The sequence below is a fragment of the Schistocerca nitens genome, chromosome 12 (assembly GCF_023898315.1).
Source record: "Schistocerca nitens isolate TAMUIC-IGC-003100 chromosome 12, iqSchNite1.1, whole genome shotgun sequence".
In the NCBI taxonomy this organism is placed as follows: Eukaryota; Metazoa; Arthropoda; class Insecta; order Orthoptera; family Acrididae; genus Schistocerca; species Schistocerca nitens.
The window spans coordinates 98,425,715-98,451,140 of record NC_064625.1 but is presented as its reverse complement, the minus strand read 5'-3'; the positions used below and the strand labels follow the sequence as shown (position 1 = coordinate 98,451,140).

The window sequence follows — 25,426 nt, the reverse complement described above, 5'->3', positions numbered from 1 at the left end:
AACAGAAATTTGTAGCTGATTATAGCAAAAAGAACTTGCTTGGTACTCTTCTTCTAAAGATTATTTGAACAAAAGCTTCAGGTGTGATGCTTTGGGTGCCAAGGTTGGCTTGCTTTAGTGGGAACTAAAATTATTTTGTCTCCAGTCATATTACTGAAAATAACAGGGGAACCTCAAAGCATGAAAACAGAGAAGAAGCAGTCAACAAATTTGTGGAAATTTCATGTGAAAACTTTGAACAAAATTTTGGTGATTCAATAATAAAATTGAGGAGCCAGCCAATGACTGAAAAGGAGGCCACACATGGAACTCGTAAACAAACTGTAACTGAAATGAAGGATACAGGGATCCAGAAACTACAAATTTGGAAAATAAAGCCTCTACTGCTGTGGATTCTCGGGTCAATGACTTTCCGTCTTTGTCGAGTCGGAGAAAATTTCCTGAATGAAGTTCCCCCCCGGGCCACCTGCCCCAGGTACTTCTTTCCTTTGACAACCTAAATGTTCACTGTTGAGCCATAATACACTCAGTAAGTCTCATTCTTTTATTTGTGATATGACAGTGTTCACAGTGTATATATATTGCCATTCAGTGTAGCACCTCTTGCTACATTACATACACCACAAACTTGCCAACTTAAACAACACTAATGAAAAATACTCAAGGAACAACTGTTTCCTTTGTTCAATTATACTACATACAAAACTGTAACAGTAGCTGTCCTTTATTTTTAGTCGATCAGATTTTTCATCTGACATGGATAAAAAGATCTGTGGTTGTGCTGTTTCTGTGAATCAGAGCATACTGTTTCCACCAACTTCCTGGGATGATGACTTGAAGACCCCATGCTGGACCAAGTAGAAGTTTCACATCGCAAGGCTGAGATGTTCTTGTTGTTTCTGTCACCCAAGCTCGTACAGTCATCCATACAATGTATAACATGTTTACGATAATTGTTAGTTTATTTTTCAAAGAATTAGTTTGGATATCCTCAACAACTATGTTCACCACACAAACAAACCTTGCATTTGGTCCAAATAAAAGAGTACTCGTGGACTGCCACAACTTATTTCCCATAAGGAACTGCAAAACAGTGAATAATAATAGTTTATTGTAAGAAAACAAAAGGAAAAATTTTGCTGATCAGTAATTTGCATTCTTCTTCATTTTGTCCAAGTCAGTGACAGTTCAGGGCAGCATACAGGTAAGTGATCTGACCATATGGTGGAGACAGATGCGTTGTCTGTGTATGCTAGTGAGCCAGTCTGTGCCATGATACACGAGCCTCCTACAGCTTGCCGTGATGTCCCGGTACAGCAGAGCTTGGCGCACCAGCCCGGGTCGAGCAGGTCCTGGCAAACAGGGTTGGGCTGAGCCCGCTGTCGTATAGGCCACCAACATCGGCTGGAGACTGATGATCTATTCAAATCAGTACGCCACCACATGCACAGTCACATTGTAGCCGATCGTCTCTCCCGAACATACAGACTTTGGACAACAATCGGTGAAATTCTGATCAATTTGTTCCCTTTGGTCAAACTGACCGACATTCTCGCACATGAAATATGGAACTTGAGAAACTTATAAGTTTAGTCCAACAAGTCCAAGAGTGAGTTTGTAGCATCCTGATGATGAAAATATCATAATCGGGCTATAGTTCAGAATCTATGGACTGAAACTGAAGGTGTATTCGAAACCTCAAATAGGCAAAATCCTTATTGGAAAATTTAGTAATAGATTATAACCTCAAAAATAATTTGTTCAAGTGAAAAGGGTGGAGTATCTTATAGCTAGTTTAGTGGATCTTTTTTGTGGTAGATTGTCATTAGTTGTCCACAAATCATTAGTACTCCTTGCTGACGTTTTATGCAAGTATGGTAGTGATTCTGTTAATATGAAATGATTTGCAAATGTGGCATACGATTTGTACTTCCACTTTTAAGTGCTTTAGGTTTTCTGAGTATCTTATACTACACTTTATGCTTGTCTTCCACCCGTGTGCTAAATGACAGTCGTTGAAGGTTAGTTGTCGTCTGCACAACTTTAAATAAACGCAGCGAAACAGAATGTTTATGACTTGCCTTCAAGTTCGCCACCAATTATCTCGAGTTTGTAACAGAACGTTTCTCCCGTCAGCTCATATATTTGTAAAATTTATCTGGTTATTCCGATAATTGAGGACAGTCTGTATAGTACTAGCCACGTTCTTTACGAGACAGGAAAGCTTATTCACATGCATTCGGCGTCTCTTTAATAGCAGAAGCTGCTATGTGGGACTCGTAACCACCCACAGATGTATCGTGGTATCCACCCTACCCTAAGAGATTAAAATCTAATCTACTTCATACATGGAATAGATTCTAACTTGACCTAACCCCCTTGGCGCGGCCAAAAACTGAGGAAGGAGATCGGATGCACTCTGACTACTCTGACCTCTGGCGACGCGGTCTGACGACCGTTTTCGGTGCCACTGTTAATTACGGATGCCGGCACGTCCGAGGTGGGCCAGCACTGGTTGGCGGCGTTCGATGCACGCTTCTGGTTTTGTAAGATCAGTTCAGATCACGCACCGCAATGCCAGTATCGGCTGTTGAGTAAAAATGTTTCGCGATCGCTGCCATAGACCAACAACATGACAAATGCTTAGGGTTAAAGAATTTTTCAAGTTCTATGACTGAACATTCAGAACGTCGTGGTGGTACATGGCACTCCGGAGGAATGATGCGTATCCCTACATCTTCTTACCGACGAATCATATTCGCAACAAAAGTTATTTATAGAATATAAAATAACATGACGAGTATAAATGTACATATATTGTCAGTTGATTGTGTTTTGCAGGTGCTGAACTATATCGAGAAATGGGACGGCTTTCACAGAGGCTTCACGAAAGAAAGCGACAATGAGTGTTCCATGTATCGCCATCCTGGCTTGTTGATGCGCACTGCGCAGACGGGTAAAACTCGTTTCATAAATTTCATTATTCCCGTAAACGTGACGTCATTTTTAAGTCACACACAATATCGACGACAACATGATCAGCTATCGACTTAGGTTAGCATTCGATATCGGTCTCTCACAAAATTTCCTTCGCGCGTACCGGATATTTACAAAAACTTGTCATTCTTATAATGAATTACTATAATAATTGTTGTAATAAAATGTCACTTAATGATTTATCGATGTTAATGCGTTCATGTAAGGGAGCTCTCTTAGATATGAGTTGTTATCGTCAATAACTTACAAATTAAGAATGAAACACACTTATAATTAGCAGCATGTCGTTTCATAACGGAACATTGAAAATTTATCACAAACACATCAGCATTATCATTACATGCCACTTAATACCACACCAACGGTACAAACCTTCAAGATGGAATACGATAACCAATACCGGAGTTAAACGTCGCATGAATAACATCGTGGTTGCTGGAGTCGGAAGTTGTTGGTTCGCATACAGTTACATGTGACTTTTTTCATGTTGGCGTTGTTAATACGTTCTGTTAATGTCGTATGAATATAATACGAGTATGTTCTGCAATATTGGATGTTATTTACATTCTGTCTGTTCTGAGATCGAAGGATGAAATAAATACTTAGCGATTTCCGAATGTGTGGTTAGGCAGGAACCTACGAGGACAGCTTAAATTGCTGAGACTGAAACGAGCTACAATAAAACTCATGTTCTTCCTTCTCATAAATATTTTGCCCTTTGTTACCGAATATGTGCCGCCTTTCGAGTGTGATTAGGCAGGAATCTAAGAGGACAGTTTAAATTGCCGCGAGTGAAAAGTGGAGCATTAACATTCATACTCTTCCCTATCACAAATATTTTGCTGTTTGTTTACGAATGAGTAGCGTTTCCCGAGGGTGTGGTTAAACAGGTACCTAAGAATACAGCCTTAATTGTTGCGACTGAAACGAGCAGCGATAAAATTCATATCCTGCTTTTTCACTAATATTTGGCTCTTTATTGTCGAATATGTGGCAATTACCGAGTTTGTGGTTAGGCTGGAACCTAAAGCCCGGTCCACACGCAACGATCTGTCTGCGCAGATATCGGCGCAGATGTCTGTACATGCAAAAGATCGCTGCAAATGTGGTGTGTTCACACGACACAAACCCCAATCTACTACTCGCCCGCCATCTGTCGGTGTAGAAAAGAAATATCAGTTGCAAGCGACTACGCTCCCCGTAAACGTCAAAAATTTAATTCAGTTATTTTGAATTATAGAAATGGAGGAAGTTCTGTTGTGGTCTGTGTTCGCAACTTGTGTTGGAAAAAACATTCAGACCAACCGCAGGAAACAGAGAAAGCGGTCAAAATGGTGTAGACAGTGGCTGATAAAGCGAAAGCAGTTTTCTCACGTAAATTTACTGCGAGAGTTGCTGGGCGAACCTAACGACTGGCGAAATTATTTGCGGATGGATGTCGACACTTATAATTATCTCTTAAAGCATGTAACCCCTCATATTATGAGAAAAAGTACTTGTATGAGAAGGACAATTTCTCCTCACGAACGGCTTGCCAAGCAGATCAAAATACCATAACGATGGCTGGTATACTTGATCTACTCCTACAACAGATCTTCTAGATTTCTGAACTTTGGATAACTCTTTTCGGTAAACAGTTCGCAACGAATTTTTTTTAAATATATATTACTGTTTCTCTGTTTGCCGAGGCGTCAACTGCCCGCAATTTTTCAATTAGAACATTGTATGCTGCTGTCTTTTTGTCTCGGGCACTATATTCTTTACTTTTAATCTTCCACAAACATGGGCGGTTTCTATATATTTCAATGAATTCACTTACAAGCTCTCGAGAACACTGAAGAGTATCAGCCATTTTAATGCCCTGTGCGCACAAATACAAACACTAGACTGAGCAAACAGCTGTTTCGCGCCAGATTTGCGGCGATCTCCTGTCCACACGCTCCAACTTGTCTGCGCAGATGTGGTTTGAACCCACAGATTTGAGAGGTTTCGCTCAAACCTCCAACTCCAACTTCCAGATTTGCACACACCTCAGGTTGGTGCAAATCTTCTGTCCACACGCAACGATCTGTCTGCTCAGATGTGATGTGCGCAGACATTTGCGCAGACAGATCGTTGCGTGTGGACGGGCCTTAAGAGTACAGATTTAAATGCTGCGACTAAAATGAGCTGCAATGAAATTTGTATTTCTTCTTCTCGCAAATATTTCTCTCTTTAGTTCCGAATATGTAGCAACTTAGGAGTGTATGGTTAAGCAGGAATCTAAGAGGAGATCTTAAATTGCTGCGAGTGAATCGAGAAACAATGAATGAATGATATTGATATTCTTCCTTGTCACAAAATCGATAGCTGACCATGTGGCCGTCGATATTACGCGTGACGTCAATATACATCACGTTCGCGGGCATTGTTGTGTGGAAAGAGCGTTACCCTGCGCAGGCTTTCAAAGAACCATTATATTACCAACAGACGCATGTTGTAACAGACGGAGAATGGACTAGATTAGTATGACTCTTCCATACTGAACGACTGAATTTTGTAGCTTAATGTAGTTCATGTAACGATGAAAACAATGGACGACTTGTTGACTCTTAGTAGTAATGAAAGTTATTTATAATAAATAGCAAATATAGAAAGTATGGATTTTTAAGTAATTACGCCAGATTTGGAGAATCAGTCTGGGAGAATAACGATCACACAAATGTAAATAAGATAACAGCACACTCGAAGAAATAGTTACACCGCAACGTCTACTTTCGACGAGCTGAACACCAGGTAATTACGCAGACTAGAGTAAAACGCTCGTATAGTGTCTTGGGGCCTAATTACACAAGAACAAGTTACTTATGCTTTACTTAATTTCACGAAGTTTATCATGTTCACACCACAGTTTCTGGGAGTATCGATGTAAACACGGAATCGATTCATCTCACGTCTAAAAGAGAGAAACGTAGTGAAGAAAATTTAGCCGTGTTTGTACGAAAACTGCGCTAAAATTCATTCATAGTGTTTCTGGATGGAAGGGAAGACAAGGAGCTTCCAGTTACGAAGTTTCTGTATCGATGGCCTCGTGAATTAATATAGGCGGCCGTGGTTTATGCCAGTCTTTGAGTCAGTAATAACCTCTGCTTGATCAGCTGACTTGGGGGCGTGATTTTAAGTGTAGTACGGTTTGCGTGAACAGCTTGTGTAAAATGGCATTACATTCAGCCTACAAAGGAAAACTCGTCTCAGTCATTGGAGATGAGGTACGTTTTCTGACCTGGCTGGATGTCACACTTATTTTTTTACATGTGTTGTTGATATTGTTTTTCGTTTTCAGGACACTTGCGTTGGCTTTCTTCTCGGAGGAGTTGGAGAAGTAAATAAAAGCAGACATCCTAACTTCATGGTGGTAGACAAAAGTACGTAAATTCTTCAAATAAATGCTAATAATATCCCATAGTTTATTAAATGAGAGTTCGTATTCCATTGCATTCGCAGAGTAATACCGTGCTGTCAGTGTCGTAAGAAGATCCATGTCCACTATTGTATGTGATTAGATCACGCTACCGGGCAAAAGATACAACTGCATTTTTCGTCATAATGTATTACTCTAGCAACAATATAAACAATTCCTTCTACAACATTCAAATGGAGCGTGTAAGAAATACAGCGACTCTCCCCTTCGTATCCACTGTGCTATTTTACAGACCAAAATGCATGGTATTTAAACTAGTGAGATAGATTGTTATCTTTACATTATTCACCCCTATTTCTAACGAAGAAAATATTCAATTTTGCACCATTTGCGGTTATTGAAAACGCATCATCCATTTTTTGTGATGCTAAGTTATGTAGATGTTACGTAGTTGCAATTTTCCTCTTTGTATTTTGGCTAGAGGAGTATGTTACAAGATACTACCCTTTGTTAGTTTCTGTAAACTTTTATCATTTTCTTCCAGCATTCTTCAACCTTGATACGCCTACCTAAAAGCAGGAGTAACAAATTGTCACCATGTTACTTTTCCAATTAAATCAATACATTTTACTGAAAACTTCAAAAACCTATATTATTTGTTAAATGAAAGATGAATATTTCTACAACACATTATTGTCTACAGTGAAATGTGCAGCATTTGTGAGGAAACACAAAAAATAAGTGTATTCAAATGCTAGGCAGAGACGGGGGGACGACTGCTACACTCAGACAATTTCACACAGTTAATTTCACATGTGTAATCATTATTGCTCTTTGACATGCTCTGATGGCCTGACGGATGTGCAGCTGCCCAGAAACAGCGAAGCGGCAGAAACATTTATTATATGAAAGACATAGCAAAACATGTATTACAAAACAAATTAGCACATCTCATTCAAGGTGAATCATTTATGGCTCTTCAGTACTGTATTAGATGTTAGTATCTTCTTCAGCTCTTTCTTAAATAAACCATAAGTATTTATTTTTGTATTTTCGCGGGCAGTTCATTGAAGATTATTTTTGGTTAATACACTTTTCTGATACAGAATCTTTGTAGGCACTTCTGTATGAAAATCATGTGTACTTCTGGTTTCATAATTGTTTAATACTGTGAATTATTTATTTGATTTCATATATATGTAATCCGAAGAATATAATAATTCCATTCCCAAACAAAGCAGTTGTTGACAGATTTGAAAATTACCGAACTATCAGTTCAATAAGTCACAGCTGCAAAATACTATTGTGAAGTCTTTACAGACGAATGGAAAAACTGGTAGAAGCCAACCTCGGGGAAGATCAGTTTGGATTCCGTATAAATGTTGGAACACGTGAGGCAATACTGACCTTACGACTTATCTTAGAAGAATGATTAAAGAAAGGCAAATCTACATTTGTAGACTTAGAGAAAGCATTTGACAATGTTGACTGGAATACTCTCTTTCAAATTCTGAAGGTGGCAGGGGTAAAATACAGGGAGCGAAAGGCTATTTTCAATTTGTACAGAAACCAGATGGCAGTTATAAGAGTCGAGGGACATGAAAGGGAAGCAGTGGTTGGGAAGGGAGTAAGACAGGGTTGTAGCCTCTCCCCGATGTTATTCAATCTGTATATTGAGCAAGCAGAGAAGGAAACAAAAGAAAAGTTTGGAGTAGGTATTAAAATCCATGGAGAAGAAATAAAAACTTTGAGGTTCGCCAATGACATTGTAATTCTGTCAGAAACAGCAAAGGACTTGGAAGAGCAGTTGATCGGAATGTACAGTATCTTGAAAGGAGGGTATAAGGTGAACATCAACAAGAGCAAAACGAGAATAATAGAATGTAATCGAATTAAGTTAGGTGATGCTGAGGGAATTAGATTAGGAAATGAGTCACTTAAAGTAGTAAAGAAGTTTTGCTATTTGGGGAGCAAAATAACTGATGATGGTCGAAGTAGAGAGGATATAAAATGTAGACTGGCAATGGCAAGGAAAGCGTTTCTGAAGAAGAGAAATTTGTTAACATTGAGTGTAGATTAAAGTGTCAGGAAGTCGTTTCTGAAATTATTTGTATGGAGTGTAGCCATGTATGGAAGTGAAACATGGACAGTAAATAGTTTGGACAAGAAGAGAATAGTAGCTTTTGAAATGTGGTGCTACAGAAGAATGCTGAAGATTAGATGTGTAGATCACATAACTAATGAGAAGGTATTGAATAGGATTGGGGAGAAGAGAAGTTTGTGGCACAACTTGACTAGAAGAAGGGATCGGTTGGTAGGACATGTTCTGAGGCATCAAGGGATCACCAATTTAGTATTGGAGGGCAGCGTGGAGGGTAAAAATTGTAGAGGGAGACCAAGAGATGAATACACTAAACAGATTCAGAAGGACGTAGGTTGCGGCAGTTACTGGGAGATGAAGCAGCTTGCACAGGATAGAGTAGCATGGAGAGCTGCATCAAACCTGTCTCAGGACTGACCACAACAACAACAACAACAGCATATGTAATCCTTTAAGAGTCAACTTTCATTTCCTCAGAACAGGATGTTTTAGTCTTATCTACCAGGAAAGTTGTGGAGCTAAAATTGAAGATATGTTTTTAGAAATACTTAGGTGGAAACTAAAATTCCGCCACAGAATCTTAATACAAGGTGTTCAAAAATTCAATACCCAAACTTATAGATACAATGGAGGCATCAAGACATATATTTAATTTATCAACCAGGTGCCACAAACGCATATTGAGTACCGAGTGTCCGGGAGATTGTAGACTGTGACTGAGAATAAAACAATGTTAAATGTGTTCTAGTTCTTTATTATTCTGATCAGTCTTACAGTAAATGCTTGAAATGAATGCCATTAACTTAAGTGCGCAGCCAATATCGATGCAGCAGGACGTCCCGTGTTTGATGGGAAGTATGTTAGGGTCGACCGAAGCTTCCGACCCCATGCGTCGGCTTTGACCTGTGACATAAGGGTGTTGTCGTGTGTGACATCATGATGGCGCGGAGTTTGGTTTGTGAGTGTGGCGTGTTTGTAGATTTCGTCGTGTTGTGGTTTGTTGTGTTCTCTGGTGGTATGTTCAGGGTTTTCGTTTGTGTGGTGTAATGGGCTCAGTTTGATTTTGCTCATTATCCAGAATTGTTCGAGTGTCGGTTGTGTTTTGTAGTGGAATTCGTTTCAGTGTGTTAATGATTTTGTGTGAAGGTTAATTTAGTGTTGTTCGCTGTACATCATGTGGTAATTTTAGTAAAATTAATTGGTGGTTGTTTTTGTTCAGGAATGGATATGACTGATAAAATTAACAGTGCCCAGGTCAAGGGAAGTCTTCGATCCCAATGTGTGGCTGTGTATGTTATATTGGTATAGGGAGATGTTTTTGAGCTGTATAGGCCAAGGGAAGTGTTTGACCTTAATTTATGGGATCGGGAGCTGCTGTTGGGCTATATAGGTCAAGGGAAGTGTCAGATTCCAGATGATGTGTTTAGTGGTATTTGGGGAGTTTTGTGATGTCGGTTTTTTTCGTCGTTTTGTGTGGTTTTGTATGGAGGTGGGTGTCTAAATTTGTTTATATTTAGTTTGCCCCCACCCAAAAACACCCCGTTTCCCACGCTTGTCCCGTTAGTGTCATTACACTTTTTGTGGAAAGTGTGTGTGTTTGTTTCTCGATGTATTTTCGTCCTCGTAATGTGTACGTACAGACTTTATATGCGCCATATTGGAATCGTGGTTTATGGTAGTTTCAGCCATATTTGTGATGTCATGGGTCAAAGCAGACGGGCGGGATCGGACGCTTCCTTATTTCCATATGTTACATGTTTTTTACACGTGGGGCCACTTTGAGAGTTCTTGCAAGTAACGCCTGTGGGCCCACAGGGGAATAGGGTGAGGTCAGGGATCTAGCATATCGATGTACTGGTCCTCCCTAGCCGGTAAGTGGGGTCAGTGCTGCATTTACTGTTTCTGCAAAGTGTGCCTGATCGTCGTGCTGGAACCACATCCTCTCACTGACACACCAGGGATACCTCCTCCAGTAACATCAGCAATTGCTCTTGCTAGAACATTCTCTATTGGCCACCAGTCAAGAAGACAACATGTAGGACCCAACCAAGAAGTCACCCACAATACTGGTGTCTCCGATGACCTCACATAACTTACGTGGCTTTTTACCTACCCACACCTGCATGCATGTAAATTGACTTTCATCCGTAGAAAACTGAAGGTGTTTGCTGGCTTGATGCAGGACTTTGTACACTAACTTGTAGCCTGTTGCAGAAATCTGTATACAGACTCGAGCTGAGGGGGGGGGGGGGGGGCGGGGTTTAATGCAACACACCCTATACTAACCCGAGCTGAACACCGAAGTTGGCAGCAATAGCACGTATTCATGCCTTGAGCCTGTCCTCAACACACAATAATGTGTGTTCCTCAAACATTGGCGTACGCACTGTCCTTTACGTGCCTGCATTTGACCTGCATATCACCAATATGCCAATATTGCTCAGTTGATTGTCGATGTCTGTAAAGGTGTGATAATGTGAACATGTTCATGTGGAGAAACTTTTGTGGTTAATTTGCCAAGCTCTTTGACTGTCGCCTTCAGCTGCACTGTTAAACAAAGTTCGTCTTGTAGTGTTCTTCACATACAGTGTTCAGTGTTACATACTGCAACTGGCAAGCATGTGCTACAGCATTATATGCCATTTACGGACTCACTTTGAATGTCGTGATGCCACAACACTATATAACTCAAATCGACTTCGGTGTTCGATATTTAAAGAAGGTACTTTCGTGAGTCACTGTTTACCTGCGTGTTGAACTCACTCCATGCGCACTTCTGACACCTGCTTGTTTAACAAAATATATTTGTTGTTGGTGCTGCCTAATATTTCGGTTTGTGCATTGAACTGTTAAACGCCCTGTATAATGCCTTCGGTTGAAAAGTCTTTACTTGTCACTTTTCTCTTCCTTTTCTGTAGTCACTTTTGTAAGATTTACTGTGTAGTAAAAAGTATTTGTAACATGTTACTTAATGTGGTGTTTGTTGTCCACAGACACCAGCGTTGGTGAAATAGAGGAATGCTTCAAGAGATTTGTGAGGAGAGATGATATTGACATCATACTGATTAACCAGAATGTAAGTACTGCCATTTATTTCAGCTGGGTTTGGTACAATTGTAGGGGCTTAAGACAAAATAGGTCTTTATTCTTTATTGACCATGTTAAGTATAACTTACAACTCTCACCAAATTTTTTCCTCTCTCTCTCTCTCTCTCTCTCTCTCTCTCTCTCTCTCTCTCTCTCGTGTGTGTGTGTGTGTGTGTGTGTGTGTGTGTGTGTGTGTGTGTGTGTGTGTGTGTGTGTGTGTGTTATACTTTAGAACAGGGATTCCCAAAGTGGTCGATATCAACCCCTTGGGGTCGATATCGATTTCCTAGGGTTTGACATAAACGAAAACTGATTTTGGGGGTCGACGAGGTCTAAAAATCGACCGCTATTAAATTAACACAATATTTAAAACTGTCTGCTAACTTAAAGAATTACTAATTCTCACTCTGTCTTCTTCTATTGACCTAAGTCAGAATGAAAAATAACACTCTGTAGCAGCTGCTTTAAGTTAGCGGACCATTATGAATAAGGGGGTTGATCTTAAAAGTAGGTAATTAGGCCATGGGGGTCTGAGGTAACAGTTCATTTTGGAAAAGGGGTCACTTGTCCAAAATAGTTTGGGGATCCCTACTTTAGAAGAACGCCTATTGAACCAAATGGGTAGCAGTTGTTCTGTTACGTTTGTCTTTGATTCGGTGTCTCCTCTATATAGTGAGCAGCAGCCTGGGAAATATGGAAGCATCCGATCCCGCCAGTCTGCTTTGACCCATGACGTCACAAATATGGCGGAAACGACCATAAACCATGATTCCAATATGGCGCATATAAAGCCGTTACGTACACATTGAAGACGAAAATACATCCGTGAAATCTTCTCGGGTGATCAGCCGAGTAAAGGCGTCGTCTTCTCGCAACGTTTCGAAGGGTTTCGTACCCATCATCTTCAAGCGAAGTGTCGAGATGCTGTGTTGCGCGGTCCTATAAAGGCTCCTGGACCAGTGACTGATTCCGGGCGCCGACCAATCAGGTACCTGCGGAATCGGCCGCCGCGCCAGTGGTGGGGGGGTTCGCGGCGCGGACCGGGCGTCGAGTCCCTGCCGGATCCTAATACGTCTGTGGCCGCTACCGTCTTCGTGCCAGAGCGTTCTCTTCTAATTTTAGTTATTGCGGGATTCCACGCTGTACTGAGTTGGAAACCAGTGTCTCGATTGATCAGGTTGCTGTTCAACCGAATTTCTACAGCCTCTTTGAAAACTGAATCCCAAAATCCTTTAGCGTCACACAGCTTCTTCGTACCCTCAAAGAGGAAGGTGTGTCCTTCGTTAAGGCTATGTTCCGCTACCGCCGATTTTTCTGTCTGACCAAGGCGTACATTTCTAATGTGTTCCGAGCGCCTCTGCGTGATGCAGCGCTGCGTTTGTCCGATGTATTTCGTACCACATTCACATTCAATACTGTATACGCCCGGAGTCTGCAGTCCTAGGTGGTCTTTGACTGAGCCAAGTATGTCCTTAATTTTACTTGGGGCATGAAAAATTGTCTTGATGTTGTGTTTCTCCAGAATGCAGGCAATCTTGGCTGTTGGCGGTCCCGCGTATGGTAGAAATGCCAGGCATCTGGTCTCATCTTCTTCTTCTGGTGTGTCTACCTTCCTGCTCTTGTGTAGGGCGTGCGAGATTTGCGTCTCATTATAACCGTTGCTGCGGAAGGTCTTCCTTAGGTGTTGTAACTCTGCAGGTTGGCTGTCATCATCACAGATAGACTTGGCCCTGTGCACAAGTGTGTTAAGCACTGAGTTGCGTTGTGCTGGGTGGTGGCAACTCTGTGCATGAAGGTATAAATCCGTATGTGTCTTCTTCCTATACACAGCGTGACCCAAGGTGCCATCAGGGTGCCTCTTGATTAGAATGTCAAGGAAGGGCAAGCTTCCGTTTTCTTCCACCTCCATGGTGAATTGTATGTTGCTGTGTATGCTGTTGAGATGTCGCAGGAAGTCTTGCAGGTTCTCTCTGCCATGTGGCCACACGACAAAAGTGTCATCCACATATCTGTAAAAGGCTTTAGGTTTCAATGGGGCGGTGTCCAGGGCTATGTCTTCAAAGTGCTCCATGTAAAGATTAACTTCTTAAAACTAAAGGTTCATCACTTGAAAGATAACTTCCTCCATACGACTTGTTAGACTGATGAATAATATTGAATGTCTTCCAAGCGACAACATCTCTCGTAGCAAATGAATCCAAAGAACTCCTTTTAGCATCAGAAGTACGTACAAAAGCAATAGTAATCCATCCATTACCAGTTCCTTGCACAGACATGGCCAAAGAAAATCTGGCAATAAATCCCATCCATCTGTGTGCTCCTTGAAACATAGAAGCCTCGGCGGTTGGCTGTGGTGATAAAGTTATACTTTTACATACTTTAAAGACAGAAGGCCCATGACCTTGAGACAGCGCCAGTGCTAAGGCAAGGCAGAGAAGTGACGTCACACAGTGGTGACGCAATGCATTGCGTTACGAACAAAAAAAACTGTTTCATACTCTATGGCCTCCGGTCAATGGAGCGTACGTCTTGCGTTCAATGTAATAACAAATTAGAATTGTTTAAAAAATTAGTAAAGAGCATTTAGGCCTTCTGTCTTTAAAGTATGTAAAAGTATAACTTTATCACCACAGCCAACCGCCGAGGCTTCTATGTTTCAAGGAGCACACAGATGGATGGGATTTATTGCCAGATTTTCTTTGGCCATGTCTGTGCAAGGAACTGGTAATGGATGGAACGCAAATGGTGTTTGTTAACACATGCCGGAACAGCTTTATTGTGTCCTCACTAAAGCGTGTTTCGAGCAGCGCTAGGGAGTCTTCCAGCGGTACTCGTGTGAAGAGTGAGGTGACGTCAAAGCTGACAAGAAGATCTTCTTTATCCAGGCGAAAGCCTTGTAGTACCTTCACAAACTCCGCCGAGTTCTTGACATGGTGCTCACAGTGACCCACGATCGGTTTGAGCAGTTGTGCTAGGTACTTGGCTAAACCATATGTCGGTGAGTTGATGGTGCTCACTATGGGTCGCAATGGAACTCCGTCTTTGTGGATCTTAGGGAGCCCATATAGCCGTGGTGGTGCCGGTGCTCTGGGGTACAGCTTCCTGATGACGTCCTTTTCCAGTCCAGAGTCATTGAGCAAGGCGATGGTCTTGCGAGTCACGGAAGCTGTCGTGTCCTTGTCCAGTTGCTTGTAGGCAGTATCTTGTAGCAGTGAGTTTATCTTCTGCCAATAATCTTCTTTCCTCAGTATCACCGTGGCATTGCCTTTGTCAGCAGCTAGAACGACAGTGTCCTCATCCTCACGTAGGGCCTTAAGAGCCTTCCATTCAGCAGACGTTATGTTGTTCTTGGGCATTTTTGCCTTCTCCAGGACCCTGCACGTCTCTCTCCTAACTTCCTCAGCTGCCTCCGTAGGGAGGCCGCGCACGGCTTGCTCGATGCTGCTGATAATGTCTCGCTTAGGTAGTGTCCTGGGTACTGGAGCAAAGTTAAGTCCTCTCGACAGCACTGATATTGTGGTCTCGTCCAGTTCTTTGCCTGCCAGATTGATGACAGTCTTGGCATTGGTTGTGTGGTCGGCATGTTGCCGGGCTCCAGACAGTCTGGTGAACTTGCCACATTGTTTTTCCGTGGCTTTTCTCTTGTGGATCTCACTGCTTGCATATGTGTTTCCGTCGATCCACTCCCATGTGTGTGGTGGGAGATAGGATGCCAATCGAAGGTGTTGAGTAAGCAGCATCCTTGCGTTCTTATCTAACTCCTGCCTGGTGACCCGTATGTGTTCGCGCACCAGGAGCCTTTATAGGACCGCGCAACACAGCATCTCGACACTTCGCTTGAAGATGATGGGTACGAAACCCTTCGAAACGTTGCGAGAAGACGACGCCTTTACTCTGCTGATCACCCGAGAAGATTTCACGAATGGAATACGCCGAGAAAGTCTCAAATCACATGAAAATACATCGAAAAACACACACACACACGTTCCACAAAAAGCCTAATGGCACTAACGGGACAAGTGCAGGAAATAGGGGTTTTTTGGGTGGGGACAAACTAAATATAAACAAATCTGAAAACAAAGATGATGTGACTTTCCAAACGAAAGCGCTGGCACGTCGATACACACACAAACAAACACAAACATACACACAAAATTCAAGCTTTCGCAACAAACTGTTGCCTCATCAGGAAAGAGGGAAGGAGAGGGAAAGACGAAAGGATGTGGGTTTTAAGGGAGAGGGTAAGGAGTCATTCCAATCCTGGGAGCGGAAAGACTTACCTTAGGGGGAAAAAAGGACGGGTATACACTGGCGCACACACACATCCATCCACACATATACAGACACAAGCAGACATATTTAAAGACAAAGAGTTTGGGCAGAGATGTCAGTCGAGGCAGAAGTGCAGAGGCAAAGATGTTGTTGAATGACAGGTGAGGTATGAGTGGTGGCAACTTGAAATTAGCGGAGATTGAGGCTTGGTGGATAACGGGAAGAGAGGATATATTCAAGAGCAAGTTCCCATCTCTGGAGTTCGGATAGGTTGGTGTTAGTGGGAAGTATCCAGATAACCCGGACGGTGTAACACTGCGCCAAGATGTGCTGGCTGTGCACCAAGGCATGTTTAGCCACAGGGTGATCCTCATTACCAACAAACACTGTCTGCCTGTGTCCATTCATGCGAATGGACAGTTTGTTGCTGGTCATTCCCACATAGAATGCATCACATTGTAGGCAGGTCAGTTGGTAGATCACGTGGGTGCTTTCACACGTGGCTCTGCCTTTGATCGTGTACACCTTCCGGGTTACAGGACTGGAGTAGGTGGTGGTGGGAGGGTGCATGGGACAGGTTTTACACCGGGGGCGGTTACAAGGGTAGGAGCCAGAGGGTAGGGAAGGTGGTTTGGGGATTTCATAGGGATGAACTAAGAGGTTACGAAGGTTAGGTGGACGGCGGAAAGACACTCTTGGTGGAGTGGGGAGGATTTCATGAATGATGGATCTCATTTCAGGGCAGGATTTGAGGAAGTCGTATCCCTGCTGGAGAGCCACATTCAGAATCTGATCCAGTCCCGGAAAGTATCCTGTCACAAGTGGGGCACTTTTGTGGTTCTTCTGTGGGAGGTTCTGGGTTTGAGGGGATGAGGAAGTGGCTCTGGTTATTTGCTTCTATACCAGGTCGGGAGGGTAGTTGCGGGATGCGAAAGCTGTTGTCAGGTTGTTGGTGTAATGCTTCAGGGATTCCGGACTGGAGCAGATTCGTTTGCCACGAAGACCTAGGCTGTAGGGAAGGGACCATTTGATGTAAAATGGGTGGCAGCTGTCGTAATGGAGGTACTGTTGCTTGTTGGTGGGTTTGATGTGGACGGACGTGTGAAGCTGGCCATTGGACAGGTGGAGGTCAACATCAAGGAAAGTGGCATGGGATTTGGAGTAGGACCAGGTGAATCTGATGGAACCAAAGGAGTTGAGGTTGGAGAGGAAATTCTGGAGTTCTTCTTCACTGTGAGTCCAGATCATGAAGATGTCATCAATAAATCTGTACCAAACTTTGGGTTGGCAGGCTTGGGTAACCAAGAAGGCTTCCTCTAAGCGACCCATGAATAGGTTGGCGTATGAGGGGGCCATCCTGGTACCCATGGCTGTTCCCTTTAATTGTTGGTATGTCTGACCTTGAAAAGTGAAGAAGTTGTGGGTCAGGATGAAGCTGGCTAAGGTAATGAGGAAAGAGGTTTTAGGTAGGGTGGCAGGTGATCGGCGTGAAAGGAAGTGCTCCATCGCAGCGAGGCCCTGGACGTGCGGGATATTTGTGTATAAGGAAGTGGCATCAATGGTTACAAGGATGGTTTCCGGGGGTAACGGATTGGGTAAGGATTCCAGGCATTCGAGGAAGTGGTTGGTGTCTTTGATGATGGATGGGAGGCTGCATGTAATGGGTTGAAGGTGTTGATCTACGTAGGCGGAGATACGTTCTGTGGGGGCTTGGTAACCAGCTACAATGGAGCGGCCGGGATGATTGGGTTTGTGAATTTTAGGAAGAAGGTAGAAGGTAGGGGTGTCGGTGGGGTCAGGAGGTTGATGGAGTCAGGTGAAAGGTTTTGTAGGGGGCCTAAGGTTCTGAGGATTCCTTGAAGCTCCGCCTGGACATCAGGAATGGGATTACCTTGGCAAACTTTGTATGTGGTGTTGTCTGAAAGCTGACGCAGTCCCTCAGCCACATACTCCCGATGATCAAGTACCACGGTCGTGGAACCCTTGTCCGCCGGAAGGATGACGATGGACCGGTCAGCCTTCGGATCACGGATAGCCTGGGCTTCAGCAGTGGTGATGTTGGGAGTAGGATTAAGGTTTTTTAAGAAGGATTGAGAGGCAAGGCTGGAAGTCAGAAATTCCTGGAAGGTTTGGAGAGGGTGATTTTGAGGAAGAGGAGGTGGGTCCCGCTGTGACGGAGGACGGAACTGTTCCAGGCAGGTTTCAATTTGGATAGTGTCTTGGGGAGCTGGATCATTAGGAGTAGGATTAGGATCATTTTTCTTCGTGGCAAAGTGATACTTCCAGCAGAGAGACTCGTAGGACAGTAAATCGTTGACGAGGGCTGTTTGGTTGAATCTGGGAGTGGGGCTGAAGGTGAGGCCTTTGGATAGGACAGAGGTTTCGGATTGGGAGAGAGGTTTGGAGGAAAGGTTAACTACTGAATTAGGGTGTTGTGGTTCCAGATTGTGTTGATTGGAATTTTGAGGTTTTGGAGGGAGTGGAGCTGGAAGTGGGAGGTTGAGTAGATGGGAGAGACTGGGTTTGTGTGCAATGAGAGGAGGTTGAGGTTTGCTGGGAAGGTTGTGAAGGGTGAGTGAGTTGCCTTTACGGAGGTGGGAAACCAGGAGATTGGATAGTTTTTTGAGGTGAAGGGTGGCATGCTGTTCTAATTTGCGGTTGGCCTGTAGGAGGATGCTCTGAACAGCCGGTGTGGATGTGGGAGAGGAGAGATTGAGGACTTTTATTAAGGATAGGAGTTGACGGGTGTGTTCATTGGCTGAGTTGATGTGTAGGTGAAGGATTAGGTGGGTGAGGGCAATGGATTGTTCAGTTTGGAACTGGTATAGGGACTGATGGAAAGAAGGGTTGCAGCCAGAGATGGGAACTTTAAGTGTGAGGCCTTTGGGGGTAATGCCAAATGTCAGACAAGCCTGAGAAAATAAAATATGCGAGCGTAATCTGGCTAGGGTGAAGGCATGTTTGCGGAGGGAATGTAAATAAAACTTAATGGGGTCGTTGTGGGGGTGTTGTGAGGGTGACATGGTATTGAAGGTGGAAAGTGTAACATGAGGTTGAGATGAAAATGAAAATAACTGGAGAAAGTAACTGGAGATCTGTTGTGAAAAAAGGCGAAAAAGTGTTGGTTAAAGCTGGGCTACGTTGATCCTGTGGTAAACAAATTTAGACACCCAACCCCGTACAAAACCACGCTAAACGATGAAAAAAACCGACTTCACAAAACTCCCCAAATACCACTAAACACTATTATCATCTGGAATCGGACACTTCCCTTGACCTATATAGCTCAAGAGCAGCTCCCGATCCCATAAATTAGGACCTAACACCCTTGACCTATACAGCTCAAAAACATCTCCCGATACCAATATCAACAGCCACACATTGGGATCAAACATTCCCTTGACCTGTTATCCTTAAGACATCTTCACATACAGACGTCCCTGGTCCGAGATGCCAGAACTTTAAGTAAGCCTCATTTCTTCACAACATACTGAACACTTCACGACTTCATCCAAAAATCCGAATAGTTGAAGAAATTTTATTAGAGACAACCGAAAACTGTTGGCCCTGTCAGTCATATCCATACCTCCCAAAGACATAAAAAAAAGCAATTTACCAAAATTCACACATGATGCCACACTCGCAAACTAAACCAAAAACCTCACCTAACACACCACCAGAGAGCACCACCGATCCCATCAAAACGACACCTACAAACACACCACCCTCACAAACTAAATTCCGCGCCGTCGTGACGTCACACACCACAACAGCCTTACGTCACGGGTCAAAGCCGACGGGTGGGATCGGACGCTTTGATCGACCCGCAGCCTGTTATTTTCATCATAATATTGTCATTAATAAGGAAGAGCATTAAAAGAGCTCTGAGTATCAATCCTCCTAAACAAACTGACTACATAGTGACTAATATGAATAGGATTTTCTTCTTGGACAGCCTGTTAGCTGGTGACTAGATGTAATCACACCAGTGTGCACAAGTGGCAATGTGGCACAGTGACTTTCACCTTAAATGTTGGTTGACTATGTTTCACTGTTACATGGACAATGGAAAAAAAATTCTTATCTCAGGTTTCGGCTGTTGCCGTCATTTGACAGTATAACTACCTCTTTATAGTTATTCAGCCACTTTTTCATATATGGTAATGATCTGATTTCAGATAAATTATGAGCTTGAAAAACAAATCAATAACAGGGTGGTCAGAAACAGTCTGAAAAGCTTGTAAAGGTGTTGTAGAGTAGGTTATGCTAAGAAATAATTGTTAACAAAAAAAATTCTGTATGTTATGTCTTTTCCAAATTGATTAGCTGTGAAATCAGCCATTTGGGCCATTGCACGTGCCAATTCAAACAAGCCACTAGATACATTTAATGTCTGTTGTTCTCATTGCGTAGATGACAGTGCACAAGGCTGCTCAGCCTTTGGTTCAGGTTCATGCTGTGGGTCCCTGTCACCAGTTGTCCTCCATACAGTCTCAACATGGTGCAACCCCATGTCCATTTCTTGTATTGCTGTCTTGTTCAGTAGTAGGAAACCAAATGAAGAACGTATTTGATGAAACCATCTCTGGCAGGCCACTTAAATTTGTGCGTTCAATGGCCTGATTGGCTAACTTCAATGTTAATTAACTCAGAAATGTTGCAACATGCAAAATTTTTTTCTTAGCAATTGTTTCTCAGCAAAAACCTCTCCAGCAACATCCGTACAACCTTTGCAGACTGTTTCTTACTCTCCTGTACATGAAAATTCTTAAAAGTTTTTAAATAAAACAAACTTTATTAACATTGTACATATTTATTTCTCACCTTTGTCATCCTGACTATATATTTCTGCCAATGAGAGACCAGTTTGTTGGTACTGTCACTGTAGAATGTTGACCTCTACTGGAGCCACATCATCACTATGAAAATGAAGTCCTTGAAAGTGTTCTTTAAGTTTGAGAAACAGATGAAACTCGGATGGCACCAAGTTGAGACTGTATGGAGGACGATTGGTGACAGGGAGCCCACGGCATGAAGTTGTTGCAGATGAGAGAGAGAGAGAGAGAGAGAGAGAGAGAGAGAGAGAGAGAGAGAGAGAGAGAGGAAGGATTTGTCTAATTTGTATTAACTGATGAGTTGTGCAGTGTGGTCAAGACACAGGAGCAACTCATTGAGAAAGTGCATTGGTATATAGACTGGAACCATGTAAACAATGAAAGATTGTGTGAACAAACAGTTTTAGTGACAGAAAATTTATGTAGTTCAACAATAAAATCAGTGAATACATATTATGAGAATGGTGGGAGGGGGGGGGGGGGGGGGGATATTTAAATCCAAGGATACAATATGGATCAAGACAAAATCTTAAACTTTCCAACAGAATTCTGAAATTGTATCAATGTTCTCAGTATGCCCTCACAAAAAGTCTAGCAAAAAAACAGCGTAGAAGTGGCTGTATTAACTGTAAAAGAAAAAGGCAAGTCAATTTTTGTACTGTTTAGTTGTAAACGGCTCCATTTTATGATAAATTTAACATATAGTTTGACTATCAATAAAGGACAAGGGCCATCATACCAATGTTGTGGAATGAATTTATGAGAATTAGAATTGTGTTTCTCGCACAAACAACTGCACAGTGTGTGTTCTTGTGCTTGGCAGATTACAAAACTTATTTGTCTTTGTCTCCAAAGCAAAATACCAACTGTAGTTCATAATAACATAATTTGCATAAGTTAAATACTATGCAGGTAAAATGATTAATTGCACTCTTTTTCCAGTTCAAAAATAAATGGAAAAAAGCCCAAGTGAAGCTGTTCATTTGCAGCTAGTACTGAAAATGTATATTTTAACATTTCTCAGAAATAACTAGTCTTACTCAGATGCAATGAAAGTAGATGGTTTATTTTTGCACCAGTTAGTGTTTTTAATTTCAAGAACATTTAACAAAATAACTCCACATTGTAATTATGGCGGAGTTAATATAAAAACATAATAGCAGGTATTGCAAACAAGGGGTTAATGGTCAAACTATGTTGAGAAAAGCTGCTTTGAACTGAGTTATTAAAATTTAGTCACACAGACTGCAAGAACTTATTGTTTGTACCGTATTTTTAATAAAAGAAAGAAAAAAAAAAGTGAATGAACTGCATGAAGTGGTGCGAAGCAGAGCCACAGTGACACAGAAAATTCTTTAGTTACTTGATATAACCTATAGAAGCTTTTATTTCGGCCCAAAGGAGCTTCTCGAGGTATCGGCCATATAATATTCGTGTTAGCCTGTAACTTACAAGATGTACTTGCATCACCATTAGTTAGGTGTGGTATCAAATTAATGTCTTTAATTAGTTTCTTTACAGTTCTACAGCTTTCCTTGAGCAGCTATTAAGTTTCCAGAATGAATTTTCACACTGTAGGGGAGTGTGCACTGATTTGAAACTTAATGGGAGATTAAAACTGTGTGTTGGACTGGACTGAACCTGCGACCTTTGACTTTAGCAGTAAATGCTGTGGAGACTTAGCTATTCAAGCACGCCCACATTCACAGCCAGTACCTCATATCATACCTCCCAGACCTTTCCATGATTTTCTACATACCTTGTGGGATTAGCAATCTTGAAACAAAGGCTATTGCAGGCACATGGCTCTGCAACAATGTAGGGGAGGGTGTGTGTGTGAGTGGGGGGGGGGGGGGGTTCCCAGAATTTAATTTCCAAGTTTGTAAGGTAGAAGATAAGGATAAGGTACCAGTGGACGTAAAGCTTTGAGGTCAGGTTGGGAGCTGTGCTTGGAAAGCTCAATCAGCAGAACCCTTCCCTGTAAAAGGCAAAGGTCCCAGGTTTGAATCCCAGTATGGCACAAAGTTTTAAGCTGCCAGGAAATTTCAGCTGTCAAATTAACATAGCTGAGAAAGCAGCAGCTTTTATCAAAGCTGTGTCTTTATTTTTAATGTAGTACAGTGCATTGAGAGAGAGAGAGAGGCAAGGCAAGGCAAGGCAGCAGATTTTCTCATCAACTGTCCAACTTCTATTGAACAACGTTGGGTGTAAATGTAAGTGCTACACTTGTACTCTGTGCTGAAGAGAGGGAAACTGTGGTGAGCTGCATCAAACCGGTCATATTCAAACACAGTAAATGAGTGAATTAAGACTCGGACCACCTAATTATTTTGAAGGTACAAGTGCAATGAGAGATTGCTGTGCATGGCAACTGTGATTGCAGAAAATTGCCTCAGTGTCACTCATTTGATGGAATGTAACAACACAGTTTCCGGCTCTTATTTACAGTTACTGTTGTGCTGTTAACAAAGAAGCTGTTGAGATTAAATGAGCAAGTGACCTTAGAGATAGAGATCTAAGTTTAAGCATAAAATTGCTTGAAATTGTGCTCTCTCTGAGTTCCCGGAAGGACAGGGTTAGTGCTGCCTGTTAACCCATTGTCGGTTAATATTTCACTATTGATAACGTCTGAATTTGGTCATCTGTTGTATGCTGGCATTTGTTGTGTATGGTGTGTATCGTCTTTCTGCAATAAATAACTTAATAGGATACATTGAAAAGTAAATGATACGTAAATATCTACAGGACTGTCTCAAATTTATTTAGGTTTTAAGCTTTTTCATGTAATTTACCCTCCCCCTCTCCAGTCCTTTTTTTTCCCACTAACCTTCACTCGCACTTAGCCACAACACTGTAAAGTGCATCACATTAAGGAATCTGAGACCATTTATGTACATTCTCCAGATTGCCGAGATGATTCGACACGTAATTGACAGCCACTCGCAGCCCGTTCCAGCTGTTCTTGAGATACCGTCCAAGGATCATCCTTACGATGCCACCAAAGACTCGATATTGCGAAGGGCGAGGGTAAGCCAAAGTTTTGCGAGTGGCAACTTTCTCGAAGTTTCACTGTGTGTTTATTTATCCACATAACTGTTCATCGTGTGTGGATATTTTAAATGATTACCTTAGCTGCTAACGGTTTCCAGATTATTTTTAGTGTCCTTTCATAATTAATACCTCATTTGTGAAGTGTTATTTACAATATCAATAGAATTTCAGTTATTAGTGTTATAGCATGCAATATGTCTTTTAGTATTCTTGTAAAATTATGAGATAGACTTACACCCGAGACACAAAATTTTTACAGCTCCTGATAAATACACATAAAAGTAGTGATGGGACAACTGACTGTTTTCAAGAACCGACTGCCCAGTTAACTTTTTTTTCAGTTGGTTTTTTCACTCGAATGAAACAGCCGAATGAGAGTGTCTCTGTGGCCATGTCAACTATGTGAATGTTTTCACTCACTTGTCTGGTTTGAGTGGTTTCATCCAATGTGAGACAATTGACTGACACAAATATCTTCACTTTCACCAGTTATATGGATGTTTTCACTCAGTCTCTGGATCGAGTGATTTCACTCCCCTACTTTTTCACCCTTTTCCATGATGGTGACGGTCGTTAGGGCAGGCACATGACGCTGCCACCGTAGCCGCCTCCTGGTGCTGCCAGGACTAGGGTTGCAGCCAGCGAGAGTGCAGCGCAGCATTCCCGGGACCTATGCTGGCGGTGACTGGCCTCCACGCCACCTCCTTGCACCTGTTGCAACCCTGGCCCTGGCAGCAACAGTATACTGACATGTAACATGCACGATGCTCGGAGGCATTTTTCACTTGAAACATGGTATGAAAAACACCGAAGGTTTGTGCCAACTGTTTTCATTTGGTTGCTCCCGTGGACTGGTTTCACTTAGAAGAAATGAATGTATAATAATCCAACTGATATATAAAGCTAGAACCAACTGATTCACTTGTTTTCCATTTGGTTGCTCCCATACATAGACTGGTTTCAGTCAAGAGTGAATCAATAATTCAGCTGAGACGTAAAGCTACAAGCGAATGAGTCGACTGTTTTCCAACAACCGTCTGAATCGATTGTTTTCATTTGATTGTTCCCAACACTCTGTAAAAGTGCCAAAAATTATCCTAACTCATGGAACTACACTTGTGGTCATAAATTAAGGATAATTGCAGAATGTGGTGCCACACAACATGGCACTACACAAAACTGGCACTAATAGCATGGGCACATAGGGAACACACGTGACACATATCTGTAAGTCTACATTATTGGTGATAAGTTGAGAAAACCATCCCGAAACGCATGTGTTACAAAATGCCACTGTTTCCTTCGCATGTACCCCAACATCAATATGGGGTATGATCACCATGCACACGTACACAGGCCGCACAATGGGTTGGCTTACTCTGCATCAGGTGGTTGAGTAGCTGCTCGGGTATAGCCTCCCATTCTTGCACCAGTGCCTGTCTGAGCTCCTGAAGTGTCCTGGGGGTTTGAAGACGTGCAGTGATACGTCGACTGAGAGCATCCCAGATGTGCTCGATGGGGTTTAGGTCTGGAGAACAGGCAGGCCACTCCATTTGCCTGATATCTTCGTTTTCAAGGTACCCCTCCACAATGGCAGCTCAGTGGGGCCGTGCATTATCATGCATCAGGAGGAAGGTGGGACCCACTGCACCCCTGAAAAGGCGGACATACTGGTGCAAAATG

General features: G+C 42.4%; 1 protein-coding gene across 1 annotated transcript in view; it reads left to right on the top strand.

The window, feature by feature from the left end:
- Positions 1 to 5,939: 5,939 nt before the first annotated feature.
- The window catches only part of LOC126215079 (V-type proton ATPase subunit F 1), a 30,543-nt gene continuing 11,056 nt past the window's right edge, over positions 5,940 to 25,426 (top strand). Inside the window, exons 1-4 of the mRNA XM_049941728.1 lie at positions 5,940 to 6,245; positions 6,320 to 6,401; positions 11,492 to 11,574; positions 23,597 to 23,719. Coding sequence (XP_049797685.1) covers positions 6,192 to 6,245; positions 6,320 to 6,401; positions 11,492 to 11,574; positions 23,597 to 23,719 — 342 coding nt within the window. The 5' untranslated portion in view covers positions 5,940 to 6,191. The remainder of the gene's footprint in view (positions 6,246 to 6,319; positions 6,402 to 11,491; positions 11,575 to 23,596; positions 23,720 to 25,426) is intronic.